At 37.1% G+C, this 20,456-nt stretch overlaps 1 protein-coding gene across 2 annotated transcripts in view; it reads left to right on the forward strand.

The window, feature by feature from the left end:
- celf6 (CUGBP Elav-like family member 6) overlaps positions 1-15,607 on the forward strand; it is a 111,391-nt gene extending 95,784 nt beyond the window's left edge. For both annotated transcript variants that reach the window (XM_066701635.1, XM_066701636.1), the window contains exons 12-13: positions 6,851-6,999; positions 13,869-15,607. In XM_066701635.1, coding sequence (XP_066557732.1) covers positions 6,851-6,978 — 128 coding nt within the window. In that variant the 3' untranslated portion in view covers positions 6,979-6,999; positions 13,869-15,607. The remainder of the gene's footprint in view (positions 1-6,850; positions 7,000-13,868) is intronic.
- The last annotated feature ends 4,849 nt before the right edge of the window (positions 15,608-20,456 follow it).

The following is a 20,456-nucleotide window of genomic DNA, read 5'->3' on the forward strand; positions in this document are numbered from 1 at the left end:
TCCAATTAAAAAACAATATCTGTTTGCATTAAATTTGAAAACACTCCTGTGTGTGTTTTAATTCCCACAGTACTGTAAAAAGTTTTAGGCAGGTATGAAAAAATGCTGTAACGTAAGAATACTTTCAAAAATAGACATGTTACTAGATTATATTTATCAATTAACCAAATTCAAAGTGAATCAACAGAAGAAAAATCTACATCAAATCCATATTTGGTGTGACCACCCTTTGCCTTCAAAACAGCATCAATTCTTCCAAGTACACTTGCACACAGTTTTTGAAGGATCTCGGCAGGTAGGTTGGCCCAAACATCTTGGAGAACTAACCACAGTTCTTCTGTGGATTTAGGCAGCCTCAGTTGCTTCTCTCTCTTCATGTAATCCCAGACAGACTCGATGATGTTGAGATCAGGGCTCTGTGGGGCCATACCATCACTTCCAGGACTCCTAGTTCTTCTTTACGCTGAAGATAGTTCTTAATGACTTCGCTGTATGTTTGGGGTCGCTGTCATGCTGCAGAATAAATTTGGGGCCAATCAGATGCCTCCCTGATGGTATTGCATGATGGATTAGTATCTGCCTGTACTTCTCAGAATTGAGGAGACCATTCATTCTGACCAAATCCCCAACCCCATTTGCAGAAATGCAGCCCCAAACTTGCAAGGAACCTCCACCATGCTTCACTGTTGCCTGCAGACACTCATTCGTGTACCGCTCTCCAGCCCTTCGGCGAACAAACTGCCTTCTGCTACAGTCAGATATTTCAAAGCACCTGCTGCCATTTTTCTGTACCCCAGTTTCTGTGTTTTCATACATAGTTGAGTCACTTGGCCTTGTTGCCACGTCGGAGGTATGTCTTTTTGGCCGCAAGTCTTCCATGAAGGCCACTTCTGACCAGACTTCTCTGGACAGTAGATGGGTGTACCAGGGTCCCACTGTTTTCTGCCAATTCTGAGCTGATGGCCCTGCTGGACATCTTCCGATTGCGAAGGGAAGTAAGCATGATGTGTCTTTCATCTGCTGTAGAAAGTTTCCTTGGCCGACCACTGTGTCTACGGTCCTCAATGTTGCCCGTTTCTTTGTGCTTCTTTAAAAGAGCTTGGACAGCACATCTGGAAACCCCTGTCTGCCTTGAAATGTCTGCCTGGGAGAGACCTTGCTGATGCAGTATAACTACCTTGTGTCTTGTTGCTGTGCTCAGTCTTCCCATGGTGTATGACTTTTGACAGTGAACTGTCTTCAGCAGCCTCACCTTGTTAGCTGAGTTTGGCTGTTCCTCACGCAGTCTTATTCCTCCTACACAGCTGTTTCTGTTTCAGTTAATGATTGTGTTTCAACCTACATATTGGATTGATGATCATTAGCACCTGTTTGGTATAATTGTTTAATCATACACCTGACTATATGCCTACAAAATCCCTGACTTTGTGCAAGTGTACCTAGAAGAATTGATTTGGTCACACCAAATATGGATTTGGTGTAGATTTTTTTTCTGTTCACTCACTTTGCATTTAGTTAATTGATAAATATAATCTATTAACATGTCTATTTTTGAAAGCATTCTTTACAGCTGCCTAAAACTTTTGCATAGTACTGTATGTACTCCCATTAAAAGGTTAATAAAAATGTATTTGAGAGAACAATCGAATGGTGGGGAAGGGACTAAGACATACCTTTAGCGTTCTAGTTCAAGCTTATTTTTACTTCCATCAATTAAGGTCTTGGTTTTAAAAAATAATTGCTTAACCTCTGTTTTTAGGTTTATGTTTTATCCCTCTTTGTATCTGCCCTAAGGTGCCTGTTGCAGGAATTATGAAATTAAAATCAAATTGCCCCGTGTAATGTGACCTACATCATGACTCTAGAGCGATAAGAGAAGACATTTTTAACCCCTGCAGTACTTCATCCGTGACTATTTAAAATATTCTGACTAAACATTTTGTTTCATGATGGCATTATTGTTAAAGGGAGTTTAAAAACCATATGTTTTATAACCAAAATAACAGCAGCACACAGTTTGTGTTTGTTTTTAACTAGATACACTGAATGTGAGTGTGGCCTCTTTTGCTAGAATGTGACCTTTGTTCTGCTGCCAGTGTAATTTATTTGTCTGATAACTGTTTTCATTAAAGCCTTTACATGAAAAAGACGAAAGCTTGTGAAATGACTGAGTCTATCTCAGTGGGGGCATTGTGCTCCTAGCAATAGTAGGAAACCCTCAAGTCAAAATAAATCTTATAATTTAATTTCAATTGTTATTGAAAAAGCAGTGATACACACAGAATGGCTTCAATAGCCATATTGCCTAACGCATTGTTCCACCAGATTCACCTTACTGCCAGTGGACATCTTTGACACATCTTTGCCTTTTGTTTAATAAAGAGACAGTCTTTTACAAGTAGTAGTCTACCATAGCAACACTCTTTTTTTTAGCAGGGCTGCTAGACATAATACAACAAAGAAAAGCATATACCCATGCATAACAGGATGGGCTGTGGTTATTTGCTGCAGATCCTCTCTTGCCTTCTGTCAGTACATGTCAACAGCCTCACTCAAAGTCTTGTTAGATAATTTAACACAAAACATAACCAGCAAACAGAGAAACCTGCACTACACCTGATGCGATGTACTGCAGATAAGGTCATTACTTGAATTATTTCATTATGTTTCCATATCCACAGCACAGACTGCTCAGCTTGGGTTGGATTTACTTTATTGACATTTTTAGTTTCCTCCACTTGGCATGCACCAATTGGCTGGAGGGCTGTAATCTCATGCTGTTATCAGTAAGAAGTGAATTGGCTCAATGGAGACCTGGGCTCTTCTGTTTGTGCTGTAGCTTTACATAAGAAGTAGAAGTAGATTGCTTGATAACAAACATTTCAGAGGATGCGTGACCACTGTCTTCCTCTCTCCAATGCTGGTATGCAGGTTTTATAGCAGTCAGTCCACTGGAATAATTGTGTATTTTAAAAATAGGGTGCATGTGTGTTTGTATTATATATATATATATGTAAAATATATAAACTAATTAAACAATCCAAGTACCAAGAAACAATGCGCTAGAGGTCATAATGCAAAATCTGCACAGTGCAGCCTATTTAATGCCAGCACAGCCACTGTAAATAATAGTAAATCTCATTAAAATAATTGCATGCCTTGGAAAAAACGATTCCCCTCTCATTGCTGAGGTCATTCTCATCAACTCTCAGGATCACTTTCTAATGTTAATGCATTACATGGCATTACACAGTGCAAATTAAGATGGGCAAATACACTTTAGGTTGGAATTACATTACCTTACAATCTATAGCAGAGATGGAAATTATACCTCCGGTGCTTATGCTTAGTATATCTGAAAAAAAAAAGTAATATACATTTTGTTTTCTCCCACAAAACCATCAGCATTCACTTGTAAAAGACAAAACCAGCAAACTGCACGTTTTGTTCTATATGTATTCTGAGCCTAAATCTGCAAATAGGATTCACACTACATATTCACCCAATCAAACAGCTGTTGGTAAGATGATTCATAATAACACATTCTATGGAACAAATTAAGTAGACTTTAAAGCGTTCTTTTTTATCTCAAAGATGTACAAAAGCCCAAAATTATTAATCATGATTGGCTGATGCAGCTGTTAGCAATCTTGCAGGAGTCAAAGAGGTGACAACGACATTCTGGATCTGATAACCATAATTAGAATGATGAGAAACTTGAGTCTGAATGAAGGTTGAATTTCATGCTTGTCACTAAGCATTTCCAACTGAAATTTCATCCCACCTTGTTGAGACTTGTCTTTTATAATACAACACAGCATGTATAGTACATTGTATAAAAGCAGATGCCTGGTCTTTATGGGTGACATTGTTTTCAGTAGTAAATTCTGCATTTACACTTTGATTAAAAAAGACAATGGTTTAATTAAAATCAGTAAAATTCAGTAGTGTGTGGCTACACGTCTAATTGAAAGAGACTGAATGGAAATAAATCTGCATTGAGGGGTAATTCTACTGGACAATTGTGGCTGTCATAATGAGAACACAGGTACCGTTAACCATACCTGCAAGATTTGTTTTGACTGAAGGTAGATGTAGTTTGGTGCTCTGTTTCTTAATGCTCCCTTCAACCTCAGTTTTCTTGCATCAGAAAGATCACTTTCAAATCTTATCACAATCATTTTTACTTACAGCGCTCAAGACTGCACTCTGATGGGAACAATCATTCCCACACTGGTTGCTCATGTATCTCAAAGGTCCACACGATTCAGCTATTGCAGAATAAATAAATTAAGTCATCTCATCTGCAGTCTTTTAATATACTTTAGGTTTATCTTTGGAGAGCCTCTGCTAACAAAGATTACTGCAGATAAGTAAACATAATTTTCTGAATCTCTAAATTTCTTCTGCAACTAGATCCGTGTTTTTTTTCCCTCTCTCAATATGGAACACAGTACATTGTTTTGTTGAATGATGAAGTTTGACAAAGTTTGTTCTCCTGTTTATTGCGTTTCTTGAGTATATATCCTATGGCAAGCACTGTAGAGTAGTAGTTAGGGCTCTGGACTTGTAACTGGAAGATTGTGAGTTCAAGTGGCAGGTGGGGCAGTGCTGTTGTACCCTTGAGCAAGGTACTTCACTTAGATTGCTCCAGTAAAAATGCCCTGCTGTATAAATGGGTACAAATGTAAGTTGCCCTGGATAAGAGCATCTGCTAAAAGGTAAATGTAGGCATGAGATAAAAGGTGACATACACTATACAAGATTTATGTAAACACAGAATTCAAAGTGCTTTGAATTGAGTTTTGTGTCTATGAGAAGTTAGTATCTGGTCATTTATTTTTTAACCATGAGGGTTACTTGATTTGGTCTTCCGTTTTTAGTGTAGTTTTAATTTGCCCTGTTGTATCATGCTTTATTCTAAAATACTTTGTGGTAGTACTTGCTTCGCAGAGGCCCCATATAAAATAGAAATGGATTGCATCCACTGATGCACCCATGGAAGGGGCAAGAGCTGGCAGAGATGGCTTTTTTTGCAACGGTTCCTTTTCTTTCTTTTTCATTCTCCCTTTTTTTCCACAATAACCTTTTGGAGGCCATGTAAATGAAAGGTGAAATTTATTAAAGCAAGAGCTGGGGGGATTCACGGTGTTTGACAGCTCTCTGCAGCAGTTTGTGTAAAGGTTTGTAAAGCGTAAGTCTTATCTCTCAGGAGCTGACAAAGCCTGCCCTCTCCCCCCAAATTAAATTGGACCCGTAGCGGCGTGATCAAATCAGTTGGCAGGCGGAAAATTCAAGCCGTCAATCACGGAGGTGTCTGATAAGAGCGGGCGGTCGAGGCTCGGAAAGCTCTCGTTGATTCTGCTCTGACACCCAGGTAATAACTTAGAGCCAAGAGCCAGGCTTTTCGTCGGCATCGCCAGCCATCAAGCCATCACTGAGCCGAATGGAAAAAGCACTGCGCTAATACTACTTTAACCCCAAAAACAGGCTGACTCCTCCCTTGCAGTTTGCAGGCTTTCAGAAAACTGTTTCTACAGGATCATTGTGCTTTTGATCCTCAAAATCTCTTATTGTTAATTTCTGATTGAATGTGTGTTTGGTTTCCAAAATGAATTACTAAATATTCTCACATTTGTAGTGCAGGAATATAAGAATGTTAAACTCAACTAAAATTAGACTACCAGCACCAACCACGTGGTCATGTAGACAGATGTTGGAGGTAGAAAGCCGTGGAATCTCTAATGAGAATCATTTTAGGACTTATATATGTGCTTCCATAAGGAATTGTCTTTTGACCTGCAAATATTAATTGATTTCTCCTTAGTGCCCCTGTTGAAATTGCACATTAATTTATATTGACATATGGTACTTGAGGGGACACAGAAGATTATTTTATACTCCCAGTCATATGTGTCCACAGAAGTTTCTTTCTATAGGAGTTGTGATTAAAATAATGCCGTTAGGGAAAAATTACAGTTATGCCATAAATATTTGGTGCACAAATTACAGCCATTTTATATGTGGTCCTCCCAATTTTAGGGGCTCAAAAGTAATTGGACAAACTAACATAATCATGAATTAAATTGTGAGTTTCACTACTTGGTTGCAAATCCTTTGCAGTCAATGAGTGTCTGAAGTCTGGAAGCCATAGACATCACCAGATGGTGGGTTTCTTCCCTGGTGATGCTCTGCCAGGCCTGCACTGCAGCTGTCTGTAGTACCTGCTTAGTTCCGGCATAGTATCTGGTGATGTCTATGGGTTGCAACCAAGTATTGAAACTCACAATTTAATTAATGATTATGTTAGTTTGTCCAATTACTTTTGAACCCCTAAAATTGGGGGGACCACATATAAAAATGGGTGTAATTCCTACACCGTTCACCCAATTTGGATGTAACTACCCTCAAATTAAAGATGAAAGTCTACAATTGTTTCCTTTCAAATCCATTGTGGTGGCGTACAGAGACAAAATTATGACAATTGTGTCACTGTCCAAATATTTATGGACCTAACTATATATAGAAATAGAACATTTGAATGCATGCATTTAACCTAATAATTCTGCAGTGTATAATGTGATTAACAATTCTTTTATGTCCTTCCTAAAGAAAAAAGTAAAAAAAGAACATTGACCTATTTAAAATTTTATGTATATAGAGTTACCATATATCTTACAGTGTACGCGTCTCATCAGTTAACAGCTTTTATTGAAGGAATGCAGCACTTGGTTGTACTGTTAAAGTTAATCTCTGCTACTGGATTAGCTGGGGTCAGTGGTGAACATGAGAAAAGAAACAATCTTTTCCATTAAGGCGTCACTCAGCTTCAGCCGTTTCTTCCTTTCAGGCTTCGTCAGCTTTGATAATCCATCGAGTGCTCAGGCCGCCATCCAGGCTATGAACGGTTTTCAGATAGGAATGAAGAGGCTGAAGGTACAACTTAAGAGGCCAAAGGATGCTAACCGACCTTACTGACCCCTCTGCCATTCAGACCAGGTAAGGTCACGAGCCAAGGGACTTCTAGCAGCAAGTAATAGAAGGCTCTTATGGTTTAACTCATGCTTATAAAAAACAGGCTCTTTGAGCAAACTATTACCAAAAATCTCTGACTTGTAAAACATCCACAATAATATACAGATCTTGAACTGCTGTCAAATATTTAAACATCTGCCTGCGCTGCTGGTTTGACAGTTGGCGATTATCAAGCTGGTAACATTCGATTTTAGAAATAATGACTTCTATACTCTAAAGCATTTTTATACCAATATGAAACTGGCATGTCCACAGTAATGAGCAGTGAGTAGCTTTAAGAATAGTGTTAAAAACAAGTGAAATGATAACAATGTAATCTAATTCATGAATGCAAGGTATTTGTTAATGTACTTACACACCCAAAAGTAAAATGAGACTAAAGTTATGCCATTTTATATTTATATGTGTTATAAACATGTTATAAACAGGCGGACATTTATAATAATAATAATTTCCTCTCACAAGCAATACAATTCACAAACAGATTGGATTAAATTCTCTGCCCATATATTACAAAGACACTACTTGATAACAGGTTTCCATTAGGAAGAAAACAAGATGCTTCTTGATAACCCAATCCTTCCATCAAACACCACGTTTGACATGGTGATGGGCAGCTTGGCTCAAGGTTTGATTTAATGGGCATAAGGCTTTTTGCCTGACCAATTGAACAAGTTACATGGACTTTATTCAAAAAATGTTCCACTGCTAAGAAGGTATTGTGAGCATGATTTATTATTACAGTTTATGAATAATCACACATTCTGCTGACTGTTACAATAAACTGCTTATGCATCCGATTGTGTATTAAGTATATAGGAAATTGTAAGCATTTTTAAAGATGTATAATTCCATTTTGACAGGAGTCTCTAAAGAGTATTTTGAATTCCTTACAGAGATAAGAGATATTAATAAACATCCTCTGTTAAAGGTGTGCACTTACGTAGGATTGTGAACAAGGGCACTAGAGGACTATGCTTATATATTAATATATTAATATAAACTGTGGTCTAGCATCAAAATGTAATGTTTATAACTTAAACCAGGTATAAGTTGAATGATTGACCACTTACAGATGCTTTTGGGGATAAAATAAATAAATAGGGTCCCCAGCAAAGTGAAAGGGCTTTTGTGTCACTTAGCAACACAATATATACCACATAGGGAAGAGCATGTGGAAAGTGTCATGATAATTTTAAACGAAACAGGGAAGCATCCTGAAACACACAGCTTGGGTGTGAGGACAGTCATATCAGAACCCAAAACACATAACCGACAAGAGCCAGGCCAGGCTGTTTCGTTTGGGCTGGATACAGAGCCAGCCTTAATGTTTTGAGGTTTTCCCGGTCATTTCGAAAGCCCAGTGTCTGTCAAGAACTTTACTGGGTGTAAGTGTGTTCATTCCATTTTTCTCCAGTCTGGTCCTGTCTGTTGTTTAAATGTCCTTTTTAGTGTCTGTTTTTGTCATCTAATCTTTTTTTTAATCAGTTCGTGGGGGGGGGGGGGGGGTCTAACTACAACCATCAACTAAAAGGTGTAGCACTGAAGTCTTTTTATAGAGCTTTTTCAACAGCTACACTTGGCAAGACTGCACAGTTATGGTTGGGAAATATCCTTGGAGGAGAGGGAGTTAAAAGTACTATGGTACAAGACCCAGAGAAGTGCGGATGGCATCTCAGCACTGTTTCATCATTAAATGTACTTCATGCACGAGATTTGAGAGCAAAGGAAGAACTGTCCCCTCTGAATTGTTACCATCTGTAGACAGACAACCAGTTTCACCTGGAAAATAGATCAGGGGGCCAGGACTGTTAGTAGTTATGATTCTGAAAGGTTTTTTTCCTCCCGTTTGAAATCTCCAGTAGAGTTGCTTTGCTATATGTCTGTTGTTTCTCTTGTTTTAATGCCATGGTTATTTCCTGTATTAAAACAGAGTGTAACGAAGCTAATGAAATTTCATTAGACCACTTTGGCCTCCCTGAGTTCTAAAATTTCTAAAATAATATTAGTAAGAGAAAATTATTGGTTGGTTGTGTAAAATATTATTGTGGCTTGACCAAGTACGAAAGAAGTGAACTCTTGTCCATACCATAGAATACCTGCTATGACAAGTGACTTAAGGAAAAGGTTTGTTCAACATAGGAATGAAGTATCATGTCAGAGCTCAACAATAGTGTATGTAGTCAGAACTGCTAACCATGTTGATCTGTATGTTATTTGTTATATGATATTCAGATGCCTCAAGTTTTTGTATTACTTTTGACAATTCATGTTTTGTTTTGTGTAATTTCAATAATTTGACATCAAACTGGAGGAAACAACTCTGAGAATTGGGTTGGGGCAGTATAGTTGAAGAAGATATGTTTGATATTTTGTTTGCTTTTTAAAGTCGGTTTGGATGACTGAACATGTACATATGCAGGATAGCTGACCAGATTCTTGTATTTCCTTCATTGACAGTTTTAAAATGTTTCTTACTTTTAAGGCCTTGGAGTCATCAGTTTGATTCATCCAAACTGACATTGGAAAAACATCCTTGAAGTTAATGAGTACAAGCTCTGTGCACTGAGCTAACATCTGGTTTGGAGGCAGAGAGGCCAACTAAACTCTGCTAGTGTTTCATTTTGATGAATTTTTAAAGGTCTTCATACATAGGCATACATTGCTCTGCTCTTACCTTTGCTCTGTTTACAATCAGATCAGAATGGAAAATTGTTATCTTGACAAGGGAGGAGATATTTTTATATTTGTAGCTGGGCGATCTTCGTCTCATATTCTTGTTAAGAGGTGATTAACGGGGCTATGTCTCATTAAGTAGTTCATAAAAAAAGTGATAAAACTATCCTTTCTGACATTTATGATGACATTGCGACACCCAAAGGATGTTTATTGGCAATTGCATTGAATTTCAAAGATGTCAGCTATAGGGATATGGAGCTGCATTCTAAAATGAGTGTATGCATGTCCTTTTATGAGTTAAAAGCCATAATATGTCCATCTCCTCAGGAGAAAGTTGAACTGAAGCAGCAGCATAGAACAGCTCCATTTCTCATCTCTGTAAACTCTGAAGGAGCAAGTCGATTTTTTAAGAAAAGTAATTACTGTTTTGCCTATGGGTTTTCCTGTAGTGAGCCTGGACTGATTCCCAAAGTACTTACTTAATGTATGTGAGAAGTAGAGCAGCACATAAATAAATAAATAAATAAATAAATAAAATGTTGTACCAGCTGCCTTCCTCCAATCTCGGTATGCCTTTAATTGGTACCTGAAGCATTAGGGTCATTTTATTATGAATACCATATGCCGTTATGAGAATTAAAGAATGCAATGTTTTTCTGTGTATGGGGACCTCTAAATCTTAAGAGTAATTTTAATTACTGGCCAGTTTTTTCTTGTTTATGATTTTCGATGACAATAACGCCTTCATTTGATTTGTCAGCTGAGGAAGGGGAGAGACTGTGACTAATGGGGAAGGGATAAATGCAGATTATATTCCCAACATAAGGAAAAGAAATTCCACCGCATCTTTTCTTCTTTTGCACCCAACCACCTGCAAACCAGGCAGGGCCAATCATAGCTCAAGATGGCCTTCCCGTTGTCTAGCAACCCTACCTGTCATGGGGGACAAACTCCCAGACCTGTAAGTTGAACCCATGGTGTCATTTTATTTTGGATGACGTCATGTGGCGGGACTGTGACTGCGTTGCATGACGTGACGTCGATTCGTTTCTATATATATTTATCTATATATTTTTTGGCAATTTGTGAAGTGCAGTTGATTAATGCCTTAATAGTTGATAGCTGTTGTAAGTAAATCTGAAGTGCTGATTGGTTGATCATGATCGGACGTGAACTTTGACCCTTTTTGCTGTTGTAACGTGATCTTTGTGTGTTTTTTTATTTTTGTGGACTTCGATGTGTATGGATATTATTTACTATATATTTATATATATATATATATATACCAACAAAGTGCTTTTAAATTCTTATAATTTGTACTAACGTTATTGTTTATGTAAGGAGCTGATGCCCGCTTTTGTTGGCTCAAGAATTTGATTCTTTGCAAAAAAGGACCTTTTTCATTCGCCAGCTCTTACATGGCTCTTGGATTTGTAGATGGTCTTATGTTTGTGGAAGCAGAAATATTTTATTTTTTATAACCAACATTGGGAAAGCAGGTGCCCCAATATAGACCAAAAACAACACAAAAATGTGTTCTATCTGGAAGTAATGAAAATATCCACTTATATCACAATTGAGAACTATACTGTAATAGAAGTGTTCTCAGCCCCACACTGGGTATTCAAAACAGTAGTTACAATTACACATGGATTTTACCATTCACACAAATTAAGTAATTTAAGTCATTTATACTTGCAGGAAGCTTTAACCAAATGAAAGTAAATGAATTGGAGTAAGTGGAATTAAACTAAAGATACAATGTATTAATTTACTAAATGTCATTTCTACAATCTAAAATTAGGCTTCAACAACTTATTGACTATTCAATAAATAGGTGACCCATCAAAAACATTAAACCCTTTTGAATTCTCTGTATACCGAGTGCCTATCCACTTCACATATTTACTGGGTATTCTTGTACATTATTTTTCATCTCTTATTAATGAATATGAATAGCATATTGGAATTTTGTATTGTAACATTTAAACCTTAAATGATAATTTCATTAGGTCCTGCATTGTGGAAATACATAAAAAAACAGATAATAGCTTATGGAAAATGTCCGTTCTTCATGCGCTTTGAACGAATATCACTATTGCACAATGAAAAGGTTTGTTTTCTAGTGAAAGCTGCAGTTTGAAGGGCTGCTCTCCACAAACGCTGCATAGCCTCCTGATTCAGATTGTCACGGAAAAAGGTCCTTTTCATGCAAGTTACACTTTTTTACGTTCCTACAGGCCAACCCTGATAAGACTGCGTGATTCTCATTGAACTCTTTCCCCCCCATTTCCTAAAAGCCCTGCCGGTCCTTCTAGTAGCAAAGTTTGACATGAGGACTCTTTAGATGGCCGCACGGGTGCCAGTCTATCGGGGTTCGCCTGTCTCTCCTGTGCCTCTCTTGTATTGGTCTCTCTCATAGATACACTTCAGGTGTGTGCCTTAACTTGCTGGAAAACTTGCAATGAGCATGCTCCTTCAACGTGACTCAGCATGCACCACTGGAAACTCAATCAATACCCATATGAAATGAACATATATGTGGTTGAAAATCTATTTTCTTTATATTTCTTTTGGGGAAAAAAGTATATATTTTTGTTTGTTTATTTTTGTTTGATTTTCCTTAAAGAAAAAAAAGCTGCCTCATTAAAGTAAATCCTGGAAATTTGGAGCTGATGTATTTTAAAGCGACTGTGTTTTTTCTAACCGTGTGTATATATATATACACACATACATACATATGCATATATATATATATATATATATATATATATATATATATATATATACACACACATATACATACTGTACATATGCATATATATATATATATATATATATATTATATACATACATATGTATATATATGTATATATATATATATTGACCGAGATTCTGTTTAGAAAAAATAGAAAAACATATCTTATATAGGTGTTACAAGTTTCAGCCTATAGAACTATATGTGAGGTTTTGTTGCATATAACCAATTATTAATATGAATGTTACAAATGTTACATTTCCAAGAATAATACTATTTATATTAAAAGCTAAACACCAACAGGTTAAATCTAAATATATGCTGCTGAACAAAACAACTCCTTCCAAGTATGTATATACATTTTTGACCAAAAAATACTTTTTGTTTACACATACAGAAGAACTATGCTTCTTTCACTAGTTTTCTACACTTTATCATAGAATCATACTTTATACAACCAGCTCTGCAGCAATCAAATAATTCATAAATAGTTAAAATGGAAAGCAATTGAACATCTATTTTTAACCAGATGTTTCCCCCAAAAATAGGAACATCTTATCTTAAGTTAACTTAGTTAACTTTAGTATCTAAGTAAACATTAATTATAAGTTTGAAAAACACTCTCTTACTATTAGGGTCTTGAAATGTGTTGCGCTATTATCATAACCTTTGTTTTTGTAAATAAAAAAGATGGTATCAAAGCATTGATAAAAAAAATGCTCAAAGCATGTTACTTTTGTTACTTAAAACTAAATGGTATATCCCATGGTGCTATATGAAAATAAAAAGTAGTTGCATTGCAGTGAAACCTTTAGGAAAAAAAAACATCTTAATTATATGGTATTATCTTTGCATTCTAAAATTGCTATAGGAATAGGAAACTTCTATTTTATCCAATATTTTTTATAGGTTACAAAAGGTGATAATGGCACACAATTTACAAACCACCTTAGAAAAAGCGGTACAGAAAGTCAGTGAGTGATTCTAAAATATTTCTTTCCTGTTTTAATTTTAATTTTTATTGTTTTCACCTTGTGTACCTCCCTGTGTCTCCATATTCTGTCCCTCCCCCCTCCTTCTGTTTTTCCGGGACTCACCTCAGAGAAAGGAAATCTTACAGTAGTGATGCCCTCTTTAAATGTAAACCAAGACGTACAATACAGTCGCTTTAAATGACCCCTGTTTGAATTTGTATTTCCAAGACCTTTAAAGCATACATGTCTGTTCCATATGGTAAAACACACCCCAGTACATCCATCTGCTGAGTTTTATTTAATTAATTTGTATATATTTTGTTCTTTTTTGTTCTTTTGGTGTTTTGTTTTTGCTTTACCTGGAGACACCTTATTGACTGTAGCCTGCGCCAATCTTACAGCTGATCTTCTTTCTCTTGCAGGGTGAAGGGGCGACAAACTCTTATTTCCACAAGTGCAGTATCAGTACAAAGACTTCTTGCTCTGCTACATATCATGAGAGAATCGGGGTCCCTTGTTCATTCGGGAATGAAACCAAGAGATTGGGTGACGGAGAAAAGGAACAGAGAGGTTTTTGTTTTTTCCTTTTTCTTTAAAAAAAAAATCTCCTCTATTTTTCTGTTCTGCTTTCGCAATGTGGGAGAGGATTTGCCGAGACCAAGATTTTGCTGCTGTTTTCTGAAACATTTGAAATCGTTAAAGATGTGTATGCTCCAAACACAAGCAAACAGATACACAAACATGAAGAAACGCACACACGCACACACACAACAGACATACACACAGACACACATACACATACACACACACATTAGCCAGCTGGCTTTTAGGTTTTTGTGCCTACACTGGTGGTTGGACACGCCTCGTCACAGGGCTCAAGGACATGCCCTGAAAAGACTGTAACTGTGGACGAGGAGAATCCAGGATTATTTACACGCATCATTCCTTAGAAAATAGGGACCAAAGGACTAAATGCTTTTTTAAAAAAATATTTAAAAAACTCTTATCTTGTAGCTGCAAGTATTACTATTTAATAGTAGTTTAAAAAATAAGTCATTTAAATAATATCCAGTGGCCTAAGTATCTACAAAAAAAAAGTGTCTGAAAACACTTGTTCTGGTAGCCATTCTGCTGAACCAGATAGTTTAGTAATGTAGAATAGAAAAGTAGACTTGCAAATTGCTGGCCTTTTTTATTATTATTATTTCTTGAACTATGGAGAAAAAAAAAAACAAGAACGAAGTGACAAGAAACGAAATTGAAAACCTATGTTTAGGGTGTTATAACCTGGCCACTGGATATCTTTCTAATCATGACGTTGTACATTTCATCTCGTTTATCTGACGACAACAAATGGAACTGTGTTAAAAAAAAAAAACGAACTGAAAAAGAATCTAAAAAAATATCTACTGATGCCTACGCGGGGCAGGGTGCGATTTGGGGGCTTCCAAAAAGCCCTTGTGTTCAAGCGACAATCTACTGAAGAGACCAAGCGAAATGGACATAATGTTTTTGTTTTGTTTTGCACTGCTACAGAGAGTATGCAGTCCACAGCTTATTCCTTTGAAGCAGATTGTGTAGAGTTAAAGGACGGAACGAGAAGATGGTAGGAGTGTCTTGAGAGCTACTGAAACTGCCAAAAGAACAGGACAGAAAATTGACTGCTGCCACTTGTGTGAAACTTGGCTTAACGAAGCAAAAGCAGGATTTTATGGCTACCAAAGGCAGAGCAATCACTTTCTGTATGGCTGTTTTGATTTGTGAAACTATGGCATGAGGCTGTGGGGTGAGATTCAGAGGGAATTGTATATTTCAGTACTCAGCATATCTATCTATCTATCTATCTATCTATCTATCTATCTATCTATCTAAATATCTCTAGGATGTGCACTCATGCTATGAAAGCACAGGGCAAAATTTGAGTAAATTCCAGAATTACAATTTTATCTATTACATCCATCAAGCTCATATTAACCTGTAAAAATAAAATAAAACCTAAGCACCACTGAATAGAGTGACAGCAGAGAGGGAAATCTTATACACTCCTTGCCATGCCATCAAGATTTTGGTGTCAAATATATTTTCTGCTATCAGCTGAGTTGCAGACTAAACCTACTTCCAAACCTGCTTTCCACACCTTTAAATATAATATTGCTATTTATAAAACACACACACACACACACATATATATATGTATGTATATATATATATATATATATATATATATGTGTGCGTGTGTGTTTTATAAATTGCAATATTATATTATATATATATAATCTGCAGTGCGCAGACAGTCTTGGCCAGTTTTGCCCATCTCATATTTAATTACAATTCTTACCCTGAAAGAATGTTTTTCAACTGGTGGGAAGTCTAGTAATGAGAAATGAAGGGCAATACTGCTGGCTACTGTTAAAATAGGGCCCAGGAGCACTGCTAAGGACCTTATTTTCATTCTCAAAAGTGAGGGTTTCAGATTGTGCCAAATATTGGGTTGCTTTGTGTGGTGCTTGTTTAAAATGTGGCCTAATTTCACCTTTAAGTCACGATTGAGACCATAAACTAATTCAATGCACAGTAACCTCAGAGTGCAGTCTACAAATAGCTCCACCGTGCTGCTTAGCAAGCACAGCCACGAGTACAGAGGGAAAACACATGTTTAATGCTGATCTGTGTGAGGCTACTGTTTTTGGAATCGGTGAATTTAGATTATACCCATTATGGGAATAGTTTGGTTGAAAAAATAAAATAATTTGCACATTTGCATCTACAGGTGTGTAATGACAAATCAGAAGACACAAATGTTAATGAGACATGCGGTTGAGATATTATAAAGGGTCAAAATAAACACCTTAGTTGTGCTAGCAATTTATAATGAGATAACGCCAAAACCCTATCTACATATCAAAGAGATTCTATGGTATGGCACATATGCAAACCATTCGCCCTTTATTATAACTTTAGATACTAACCAAACATACTTTATTTATATGATTATATATTATTTATCTAGAATATGTAGATTTATGAGGCAGTGGAATGTTTGGATTCTGAGTTGTCATGGAATTACATGGGCACCAAAAATACAACCTAAACTATCCAACTGTTTTATTTTACTTTATTGTATTTATTTGCAGTATTTCGTTACAGAAAAGTTTGAATACCAAACCAATCACAAAATCTCCTCAAGACTGGAACAATTCCAAGAGCATTTCCCTACAGCTTCCCATTTGTAACCGCAATCACATTGTGAAGGGCGGCCAACTCCAAAGTTGGACATGGCAGCCACTCCACACCAACACATACCATTCTCCTGCTAACCCAGCACAGCAACAGCTTGAACAGGGAATGGAGCTGGAAGCAGACTATTTGTTTTTCTTTTTTCTTTTTTAATTAATCAGGGGAAAAGGGGATTCTGAATGAACAGATGTCAATAACTTTGAGGACTAAGCAAACTGGAGGAATGTTGACCCTCCATCCCTAGCCACCCCAATGCCTCACTCTTCTTCAAGGGGCTCCTTCAAGGACACCCCAGGACCAAACCGCTAGCTTTTTAAGAAAGCTCATATGCAGCCTTAGCTTTTCACTCAAACAAATGCATGATGCTGCCAGAGCCTTTGGGACGGCACCGCTGAGTTAATAGAAAATCAATTGGTTTATATTAGACACCTGCTGCCTTATAGCTACAGAGCCTGCTCTTGTTTTCTTATGGGACTTCTTTCTAAACTGAACAGACACATTCCCAGCCATCATGGCAGTGTATGACAGCCAAGCCATACATCTTGAAATGCAGATTATTGTGCAGCAAATATGTTGATTAACGGAAATACTGGATACATTACACTTAAGGAAAGTGTCGCGCCATGTTTTCCTTCTAAAAGCCTCTGAATATTTGTGTATATTCAGGATTCTTGTCTCCTGTTTTGGGCAGTGTGTGTTTTTGTTTCTGGTGACAATGTATCATGTAAACCTGTTCTTCTGTCTGTTTTCGCTCAATAGAATTTCCTCTGTATTAACCCTTCCCTACAGTGAATACTTTTCTAGGTACATTCGCATCTGCCCAGAGGCGCGTGAAGCAGCTGTGTAGGGAGTGAGTCAAAAGCTGCTGCACCTGAATTGCCAGATGCAGAACAGAGTGTCCTATAACTGCACAGAGATTCAATCAATCCAATAGGAAGCAGTAAAACTAGGTAGGGTAGTTTCCAATTAAACACAAATCACTTTCACTAGATGGTGGTTTGTTCAAATTAAAAACTTAAGCCTTGTTTAAAAGCTTTTGTATATAAATGTGGCGCAACAATTTCTTTAAAGGCTGTTATCATCAAATACCATTTTTTTTGGGTTGATTTTCCTATTGTGAATGCTTCTCAAAACATAGAAATGTCTGTTAAAGCACAGAGTATTGTACAGCAGGAGGGATCTGTAATAAATAATGGTAAAGCACAGTAATTATTTAAAATAAGGGGATGTGTGGAAAAACACAAACATACAGTGCTTGGATGGATTTAGGTCATCGGGTCTTCGAAGGGTAGACATCTGCCCTTTTAATGTCCCTCTCACTGTATCTCTGTGTCTTTTCAGTTCCCAAAGATGTGAAAAATGCTACCCTTGCACTGATGGAAAAAGCTATCTGTAGAGCACAGTTCACTTCTGCTTGCATAAGACAAGTCTACTAAAATAGCCATTCCACTGCACCGGGGGTCTGATAAAGTGACCCGGAGGACCAAATTATATTGACCATTTTAATAAGGGAGGTATTGCTAAAGAGGCATTATTTAAATAAGGAGTAATTAAGACTCATATGGAGCTACATATTGTGAACTGTACTCTCAAGGTAGATGTGAAAGTAGATTTTTTTAAATATAGATTGCTATGAAGTGTTGAAAAAAAGGTGTTCAATTTAAGATATCTATGGACCTTTTAAGTTCTAAGTTTCTTTTAATATAACTGTTTCTTGTGCACATGAAGGAAATTTGTGCCAATGTGGTGCAGGTGTCCACAGTTTTACACTGTATTCAGGGTATCAAATAGTTGCTGCAAATCTCTGGGCTGGGTGTGTGACTGACAGATCTTTTCAAGCATACTGTTCCACTGAGTTGTGTTTCCATTGGGCCCTGGTGTTTGTGAAAGCATTGTTAAACAAATGTATGTGAAGCTCAGACATCAGATCACTCCTACAATTCATGTTTACACTACCTATAGTCATCTCTTGATTTGTTTATTTGTTTTTAATTACAACAAATGAAGATGCATCTTTGTGGTCCTCCCAAGACTCACATCTGTCGCTATTACGAAAATCAGAGTCCTGTTTCAAAGCCATTTCCTATGCTTGCCGAAGTTCAATCTAAAACTTATAGGTAATGGAAACACCACAGCTCTTAAACCCGTTCTGGTTGGTAATTCAATGGAAACATGGCGTACTGTAACTGGTTCACCTCCTATCAACATGTGTACAGAAAGAGTCTATATAATGTCTACAAAGAGTCATAGTACTTAATGTCACGAGACCCAGAGACACTACAGAATTACTGCCTTTGGTGTCATTAGGCAGATCTGGTTTGTACTTAAATAGAAACATCTCTTATACTAAGATCTGTGGTCCACCCTTATGTGTCAAGACTTAGGCAGACTTTGAGATCAAACCATGCAATTCTTCTACCGTTAGATTTTTGAAGTGACGTGTGTACCAAAGGAGACAAATTATACCAGGTGAACTGCTTTGAAACATAGTGGTAGTATGTGGACTCTAGGAAGCAAGTAATTTGAAAATATCGGGCCATTTTCTGAGTCTAACCGACAGAAGCAACTTTCTTGTTGGTAATGTTGATTATAGTACTAACTGGACACTTGTTTGCTTTGTCTATTAGGCCACTCCTTAGTAAGCTTAGTATGAATTGAAACATGAAAGTAGCATTTTTTATACAAAATGGTGACACTGGGTAGATGTATGAAGAAAGAAAGTGGATAATTAAGTGCATCTTTTATAGGCCCAGAATTAGATGATCATTACAATACAAAAACAAATAACCACATGGAAATGTAATGACATAAAGTGGAATTATACCGTTTTGAAACCAAACCAACAATTTGTCTGCATGGGCCTGTATATTTACATTAGGTTTGCACACACATACAAAAGTATTTGCTTTTACTGGATAGACAACAAACAGTGGTGCACTATTTCACGGGAATGAACGCTTGCTTCTCTTGATTATTTTGGGAAATGTGGCACTGGTATACATGACACAGCTAAAGCTATACATTTGCTAATACAATCTTGTGCACTAAGGTAGGGATATGGATTAAGGTTTGAATTTCTAATGTGATTGCCTAGGAATTGCAGGACGATTCCTCAAACTTATTTCCTCATTGCCGATGTTGCTCCATGAGAAAACCTGAAAGGAAATTTAGGTAGGAAAAATGAATGCTTCTTAGCTAGTAGTTCACCAGGAGTTTTACTGATGTTATCAAGGTATTTCCAAATCATTCAAATATCACACCAAAAGTGAAGAAGTTATAGGGGAGAGGGCAGGGAGTGGAGAAGGAGGGTGTTAATCTGAAACTCCACAAATCTTTCGATGCTCAGGGTGTCAATACGCACGATGATGTCACGATTAGTGGTGACTTGTTTCAGAAATTCAACCTCAGCTTCCTCAGAAAATCGGGAGGGATTTTTTGGCACTGGACCAAGGTTCTGAAAGTCATCTTCAGTGATTCCTTACGCCTTCAGTCATGAAATCACATGAGACTACAGCAGCCTGAGGAGCTATGAAGGGTGGCCACAGCTCTTTTGATCTTCTCCAGAATCACAGAGTGGTGTAGACATACTTGTGATAGAAAGTCTTGGCGGTTCAGTAGACGAGTCAGGTAACTTGTACCATTGCCTTGCTTCATGAGGCTGCAGTAACTTGCATTTCTTCAGATCAGGTTGTCATTTAAATAAAGAAAATAATATATCATATACAATCATGTGTTAGAAAGAAAAGAGAAATAGATATCCAAGTGATAACAAA

Source organism: Amia ocellicauda, chromosome 4 (genome assembly GCF_036373705.1).
Source record: "Amia ocellicauda isolate fAmiCal2 chromosome 4, fAmiCal2.hap1, whole genome shotgun sequence".
Lineage (NCBI taxonomy): Eukaryota > Metazoa > Chordata > Actinopteri > Amiiformes > Amiidae > Amia > Amia ocellicauda.